This window comes from Trachymyrmex cornetzi, unplaced genomic scaffold (assembly GCF_001594075.2).
Source record: "Trachymyrmex cornetzi isolate Tcor2-1 unplaced genomic scaffold, Tcor1.1 scaffold413, whole genome shotgun sequence".
Taxonomy (NCBI): Eukaryota; Metazoa; Arthropoda; class Insecta; order Hymenoptera; family Formicidae; genus Trachymyrmex; species Trachymyrmex cornetzi.
This window is the reverse complement of record NW_017298886.1, coordinates 23,616-32,068: the sequence shown is the minus strand read 5'-3', so window position 1 is coordinate 32,068 and position 8,453 is coordinate 23,616. Positions and strand designations below refer to the sequence as shown.

The window sequence follows — 8,453 nt, the reverse complement described above, 5'->3', positions numbered from 1 at the left end:
TTGACCTGACCTTGGCTACGCAACCCAAGGTCAAACTGGTAGGATCAGTAAATAGATATTTTTGAACCATATAACTTTTGTCTGAAACACTTTTCTGTAAAACTTATATTTCCCAAGATATTTAGGTGTCCCGACCTTTTTGGGACACCCTGTATAACAATGTGATCTTTGTTAAGATACGGAATCATAAACATAAAAATTTTGTGAAAAACAGCCGAAAGCATGTTACAATACAAGTTTCAAGCTTTAAAACTTTTTTTTTTAAACTTTGTCTGCGATGATTTTTCACCGAGTTTTGATGATCTGATATTTGTGCAATTCTGAACGCTTTGAAAGTGTTCTCTATTAAATATTTTACGTTATTACTTGTGTAACATTGAAGCTATTAAACAATTCTTAAGAAATAGATGAATGTCTGCAATAATACTTTCGGCCGATTTTCGAATCGGCTCCGCTTTCCGCTGTCCCCCTCACCTCATCGCCCCACGCACAGTCCAAATGCCGCTCGACGCTTAGGAGCGTACTGAGGTAACTAAGGCGCTCTTAGACGTAAACCCCGTATCAGACTACCGACTCTGCAAGCCGACCCGACTGCCGACTCTGACTGCTGATCCTCAGCGGACCAATCACAGTGAGGCGCTGACTGATTGGATCGGCCAACTTGCATTTAGATTCGAGTCTATTTTTCAAGTCAGCGACTCAAAATCATAACCAATAGAAATATAAGATTTAATCACGTGATAGTTTGGCGATTGTCTTGTATATATAAAAAGCATCCTCTCTTCCTAATTCAAATGTTTCTTTTCCATTTGTGTTGATTGGCGATGAGGGATTTCCTTTATCAACAAAATTGCTTATTCCATATCCTGGAATTCAATGTAGTGGTCGGAAGGACAAAAGCATTTTTAATTATAGGTAAAGATTAAAAAAATTTTCTCGTATACTAAATTTAAAAAAAAATGTATTTGTTGTAGTATTGATAGTATTGACATTTTTTTCAGATTATCTCGTGCCCGTCGGACCTCAGAGAATGGTTTTGGCGTATGCAGTGCAAGGTTTCAAATATTTCGATCTTCTATGCGATACGATCCTGACGTTGCAACTCTCATTACTCAATGTTGCTGTGCCTTATATAATTTTCTGAGATTACAAAAAATAGGAAGACTTTTATATACGTCTGAAAGCATGCTGGACACTGAAGATGTATATAGTGGAGTAGTAAGACCTGGAGAATGGAGGGAGGAATCAGTAGGTGGAATGGCTAATTTTGTTCATCAAGGAGGAAATCGTCACAGCAATGCTGCTATTCGTTTGCGAGATGAATGGTATGCTTACTTTAATAGTACTGGTGCAATGCCATGGCAAGAAAAAATGATAAAATAAATCATACCCTCTCTATCAATTGAAAGTTGAATAATATTAGAAATAATACGTTATTTTTTAAACTTCTTTTGTTAATAACTTTTTAACGAAGGACGAGCGACGGCTAAAACTTGGTGGAGGTTACTCAGGGTCATGACCTTGACAACATATGTCAAGGTCAAGGTCATCGGTGCTGCCTCCCCTATTCTAAATAATTACCAAAGGAAGACTATACGAAAATTTAAAACTAATTATTTTGTAACAAAATATTTTTGTTTCCTTAAGTTTTAATATTTTACATATATACTTTAATAAAAATAACTTCTAAATTAAAATTAAAGTACTTACGAATACTGCATACACAATTGCACGTAATTATCTCTTTCAGAGATTCTAGCATTCTTTATAACTAATGTATTTAAATCGATTAAAATCGAACAAAATGAATGTAAAGAACAATTATAACCTTGTCAGGAAATTATAAAACTTAAAGGACATTAGTGAAAAGTACCAGAAAGAATTTTCATTATTTCTAACTGAACTTTTGCTCGTTGCTCTAAATCCATAGTTCTTAAACTAGCCGCGATATAAGTACCAAAATAGTCGTATACATCCATTGTATCAGACTCATTTGACAATTGTTTAATGGTAGCATATGCTTCGCCTATAATATTTGAATCTTTAGTACTGTCTTTCTTTCCCCTTTTCATGAATAAATCATGATTCTCATTCAAAGTGGAACGCTTGTTAATGCTTCTTGCAACTTTATTTGATCGTTCAGACATTGAAAGAGACTTTGGTATCGAAAGAGGTTTTGGAAGCATGACTTGTGGACATAATGACTGTTGTTGAGCAGGAAGAATTGTTGTGTTTTCACTTGTATCAGAATACTCCACATGGTTGAGTGTCTTTTGGAATTAATGCCCACTGCTGAAAAAGAAAATTATATATATAAAGAATTATATATTTAAAGAATTTGTTCAGTATAAATATGATAATTGTATGTTATGTATAATAATATTATTCTCGCGTACATTAAAGTTATACTTCCTGTGAATCTGTATAACCTTTCTCCAAATTTAAATTTAATATGCTACTTGCTTGAATAGTACTTTTTTTTAGAAATGTTAAAAGGGGATAAAAATCTCATGTTGGTTTAAAATTTTTATCAGCACCTTTTCCACTTCTTATCGAATCTTTAATTTTATTATAATTCCTCTGAAAGCTGGTTCTCATATTATCAAAACGATCTTTTACCATCATTGCTAAAAGCAGAAACAAAAAATATAATGGTTACTGCAGCAATGCCTACAATTTAACCTAAAAAATAGATATATATTTTAAATATATTTTGAATAGATATATATTTTGTTCAACTTAATTAATATTTGCACAGCGAATGAAATAATATATCTAATAAATTAATAATAACTGTATTCAAAGACTATCAATTACATTGTTGATTTACCATCAAAATAAATGCCTAATATTTTAGCAATTTCGTCCCATTGAATAGATTTTTTATGAGCTTTGGCATAATCACGATGGGATGGATCCCACAACTGAGGTCTTTCTCGAATTTCATTAATTAACACTATTTCTGTATCACGAGGCCAGTATTTCTTTTTAGATGTCATTTTTTGTCTTTCTCAACTGTCTGTTCTACAGATATTTACGAAATTTTACGAACTACTTTTTCTTATATATACAAGACAACCATCAAACTACACGTGATTAAATCTTATATTTCTATTGGTTATAATTTTGAGTCGCTGACGACGCTGACTTGAGAAATAGACTCGAATCTAAATGCAAGTTGGCCGATCCAATCAACGCCTCACTGTGATTGGTCCGCTGAGGATCAACAGTCAGAATCGGCAGTCGGGTCGGTTTGCGGAGTCGGTAGTCTGATACGGGCTTTAGAGAACTTTCAACAGTTGCAAAATAAACATTCTGCTGAACACGAAAGGTCGTAATATGCTTGAATGCGTGGTTACAGAAAGATCAAAACAAAGCATTCGCGAAGAGGCGACCAGAGATAATCAGAGTGAATTTGAAGCAATCTCGTGAGGCAAAATATGTGCGCCCAATGCATCTCGGATCTACGTAATTGGCCGATTTTTAGTTCACTGGAGCCGGATTTCATTTCGCAGATTCATATGGTTTTGGTATACGGTAATTCGCTGTTTTCTTTTGCCTTTCGTATTACTTAAACTTTTAACTTCCAATCTTAATGGCTCGCTCTCCTTTTTAAAATAACGAAGACGTTATTATAGTAGAGTAACAAAACAGTAATGGTAAATTTACGAAGTTAATAAATACAGCCTTGATTGAAAATATTAGGTACTTGTATTTTTTTTTATTCATTGGGAATTTTTTTACTTTTAATTATTGTTACCTATATATTAGTTACCGGCATTGTACAAAAGTCTAAAGGGTTCTTAAAACAAAGAATAATTTATAAAAATGTTATAAATCAGTTTTTCAGCTGAAACTTTAAATAATGGTTGATAGGGTGCGTAATATTGCCGGCCAAGGCTGTATTCAGTCGAAACATATTCAACGAGTTTCATCAGAAATTTCGTAAAATTAAAAAGAATGAATCACTCGGATCAAAGCATTAATACATTCATCCTTGCGGTCAAAAACTCTTCACTTTGGCTCTTTTGACAATGTTGTTTACTTTATCTTGTTTGATAACAGGTGAACTAGGTAGAGACACTTTGATGGTGATGAGGAATAAAATGGTGTACGCCATGGGTAACAATATCAATGGTTGTTTGGGAACAGGTGACACAAACTTCACATTGTATCCAAGGCAGGTGGAGGCTCTTTGCAAAAAGAATATTAAGACATTTGCTTATGGCAATAAGTCTCAAGTTCTTGCACTTACGAAGGAAGGAGAAGTACGTTAGAAAGTTGATATTAGAATACAAGCGAAAAAAATTTGATATTTTTGTAACACCTTACTTCTCTAGAATATACAACAAAAATATTGAGCACTTTATTAATTATTATTTAAAGTTTTAGTTCAAGAATTGATTTATAGCCAATTATTATTGTAAATTACCTTTGTTTCAAGAATCCTTTAAACTTATGTATAATGCTAGTAATCAATAGATGGCAACATTGGCAATGCAGATAAAAGATTTCCGAACGAATGAAAAAATTATAAGTGTCTAGCATTTTTTTACCAAAGCCATATATAATTCTGATCCACTCTTTAAAACACATAATTTTCATTAAATACGAATTTGTTAAACATCAAGTTTTTTTGGACTCTTGTAATTAAGAATAAAATAATTGACATGCTTATATTTTTATAAATTAAGAACATTTGAATTTTTCTTTATTGATGCTTCTGCCAATTCAGGTGAATTATCAGAGATTTTATCTCGATTTACATTCAATCAATGTATTTTTGAGACGTTAGAATTATTGACAGTATATTGTCTTCAAAAGGTATATTCGTGGGGTTACAACATTTACGGCGAACTGGGACACGGAACATGTGATTCAGTTATCACTTTAGTGCCTACTTTAGTGTCTACTTTAGTGCCCACTCTGGGAAATTCTGTGGACTCTAGGCGCATCGTGGACATTGCGTGTGGCAGTCACCATTCTGTTGCTTTGACCGAGTTTGGCGACGTAAGCAGAAGTTTGAGTATAATGATGATCGTATGTTATTACGAGCTATATTAGATATCTACTTGGTTTGATTTAGGTATACGTTTGGGGACAAAATAAATTCGGACAAGTGGGTAATGGTAACAACATTAATCAAAGCACACCTAGGCTACTGGATTCCATCCACTTGGAATATCCTATGAAGAAGGTTGTTTGCATCTCTTGCGGTGATGCCTTTACCATGGCAGTCGTCGAAAATGGCGAGGTGTTTGCTTGGGGCAATAATTCTATTGGCCAGCTGGGTCTAGGCGATGACGAAGATCGAACGAGGCCTTGCCGGCTTGATTTACTGAAAGGCACTGTAATAGGTAATTTTCTTATCTGGATAAAACAAAAGAATAAAAGAATGATAAAGAAAAACGGGATCATTAAACAATCGATATGTTTTCAGCCAAAGTGGCTTGCGGATCCGAGCACACGCTGGCGCTTACGGATGAAGGAAATCTTTATTCCTGGGGTGGAAACGATTATGGCCAATTGGGCTTCGATGAGAAAGAGATTTATGAACCAGTCATGGTAAACTCATATTTACTGTCATAAAGGAAAACAAAAAGAAAAAGTGAAAGTCAATATAATCAATATTTTGTACTATCAGGTCGTGCATAAAATGGGAAAGGTATCTGACATCGCGGCTGTGCATTGCCAAAACATCAGCATCGCCATCGGCGAGGAAGGATATGTCTACATATGGGGTAACTGCCGTGGTCAGAAGATCACAATTCCAACTGCCACTACGTTTTCAAACATGTATGACGCTCTTGCATGCTACGGATCGCCAAGCGTTATGCACAAACCCCTAATTCTTTACAGTGACGAAGAGCCAAGTGTATTGGAGTGCCTGGAAAATTCATTCGATGATGAAGTATGTGTGTCTTATTCTTTGTCCTAATATAAATTAAGAATACAATGATCACCCATATAACACGTAATATCACAGTAATATTACAGCAAAATCATTTTTCCATTGCAATGTTACAACGAAATCTAGCAGAAACATCGTTGAAATATTATTAACATGTTATAATATTGCAATGTTTGCGAAAATGAATCATAGGAATATTACTGAGATATATCACAGAAATATTTGTAATATTATGAAATATTTTTGTGATATTTATGTAATGTTTATATTTATTGGGAAAAATTAAAACATTTTAAAGAATTTAAAAAAAAATTTATTGAATTGATATTTTTAATGTTATTTTAAAAATTATTCCATCTAATATTAATTAGAAAATAATACTGATTGTTAATACAATAACTATTATATAATATTATTAGATATAAATTGAAAAAGTTGTAATAAACTAAATATTATTTATAAGATTATGTATACGTATAATTTTGTAATACTTTAATAACGTCTTAATGATATCTCTAATGTTAATAAAACATTATAAAAGCGTTATTAATTATAATAATGTCACTCTATTGCTTAAGACATTATATTGCCAAAATTTTACTGTGATATTTCAATGTTGATTATCAATGTAATACATCAATAATATTAGGTGTTAAACTTAATTCCTGTCGTTTTTCATCTCCAAAATTGATTTGTTTCGAAGGGAAATACCTTAATCAAAATATTATTAATAAAGTATTATTAATTAGTAATAAAGTAGAAAATGGAGGAAATTACTTTGATTAAGGTATTCATTCATCTTCCCTTCGAAACAAATCAATTTTGGAGACGAAAAACGGCAGGAATTAAGTTTAACTGCTAATATTTCTGTAATATTATATTATAATATGTAATATTTCTGAAATATTGCAATATTACTGCGATGTTACTGCGATATTACACAGTGCTATGTGGGCACTTTGTTATACTGTGAGTGGTTTTCAGCAAGGATACAGACTCAGTGTAACACAGTGAATCGTTACATCCTTATTTGCCTATGTTAAATAAGGATGAAACGATTCACTGTGTTACACAGTGTCTGACTGTGTCCTTGTTAAAAAGCACCCTTTGTCTCTTGTCGGAAAGCACCAATAATAAGACATTCTTAGCTTGAGTCTTTTTGACAGAAATCTAAGGAACTCCTTTTGGGAGGAAAAAAATACTGAAGCTAAGAATGAGTTTAATTAACACTTAAATTAACACTTAAAACTGTAATACATTGTTTTCAATTTTAATTCACAAATGCGACAAATATTTTGTGTACTAACAATTTTTGTCCTGATATAGGATACAAGTGATCTCACAATACAAGTAGAAGGCCAAAGTATCTTTGTGCATAAAGCTATTTTGAAGATTCGCTGTTCGTATTTTAGAAACATGTTTCAACATGATTGGGCGGAAAACAATCGAAGGTAATTATTTAACAAAGGATCATTGTTATTTATATCAAAAATTATCAAATGTTGTTCATTTTGATAGTGTCATCAAGCTTGATCAATTTTCCTACGTCGTCTACAAAACCTTCCTGAAATACTTATATACTGGCATGATCAATTTACCTATGGAGAAGGCGATAGGTAAGTCAAATACACCGTAAACCAGTTATCGGCCTGAGTGTCAGAACAATGTCTTTTATTATAGAACTTTTGAACTTGGCTGATTCTTACTGCGAGAGTAATCTCAAGAAGCACTGCGTTCAGATAATAAAGCAAGGAATTAGTGTGTCGAACGTTGCCTATTTGTACAGCGTTGCAGTTCAATACAATGAGGAGGTAATTAAATATTGTCACTATTACCACTTAATAACATTTCATTAATTGCTGCATTTATACGCGCATGGAATAATTGAATTTGGTAATGTAGGAGCTGGAAGGATTTTGTATTAGGTTCGCTATTAATCACATGACGGCTGTGACGCAGACGGAAAGTTTTGCAAATTTGGATGAAAATACGCTAAGAACTTTTATAATTAAGACAGGCAGAGCTGGTGTGTTTAAAATGTAATAATATCTATCTAAAAACAATACGCCTCGATAAGAATTAACGAAAATTGCTGAATATGTCAGTTGCTATATGAATACTCGCAATATATATAGAATCGCGTATTCTGAAGAAATATTCCAAACATTTTGTTTCCTCAATAACAATAAGTCATGTAAATATAATAAATGGACCAAAGTGTCCAGATGTATCAATTGTATCGCTCGATCTGATAAATAATTGACGCGAGAGATTCTTTAATTTATCTCGAAGAGTGTGAGAAAGATCTTATAATCTTGCAAAAGTACCCGAGATTATTTTATACAATTCTCATGAAAAAAAAAACGCCACTCATTGAGACAAGTCGATCTCATATCTGTGATAATGCCATTATTAGCGTAACAGATTGATTTATCTTTCAGTAAATATTTTAAAAATGCTCAAGCTGATAGATCGAATGCTCAGAATACTTCCAAAAAATTTTTATATATTTATAATTATTATTTTATAATTTTTATAATTA

General features: G+C 32.7%; 1 protein-coding gene across 1 annotated transcript; it reads left to right on the top strand.

Moving 5' to 3' along the window:
- Window positions 1-3,416: 3,416 nt before the first annotated feature.
- LOC108764341 (RCC1 and BTB domain-containing protein 1) lies at window positions 3,417-7,954 on the top strand. The gene is made up of 10 exons (XM_018512519.1): window positions 3,417-3,537; window positions 4,066-4,268; window positions 4,825-5,010; window positions 5,087-5,357; window positions 5,441-5,565; window positions 5,645-5,911; window positions 7,238-7,362; window positions 7,430-7,527; window positions 7,592-7,722; window positions 7,814-7,954. Exons 1-10 carry the CDS (start codon window positions 3,441-3,443, stop codon window positions 7,952-7,954), a joined length of 1,644 nt encoding a protein of 547 aa, XP_018368021.1. The 5' UTR covers window positions 3,417-3,440.
- The last annotated feature ends 499 nt before the right edge of the window (window positions 7,955-8,453 follow it).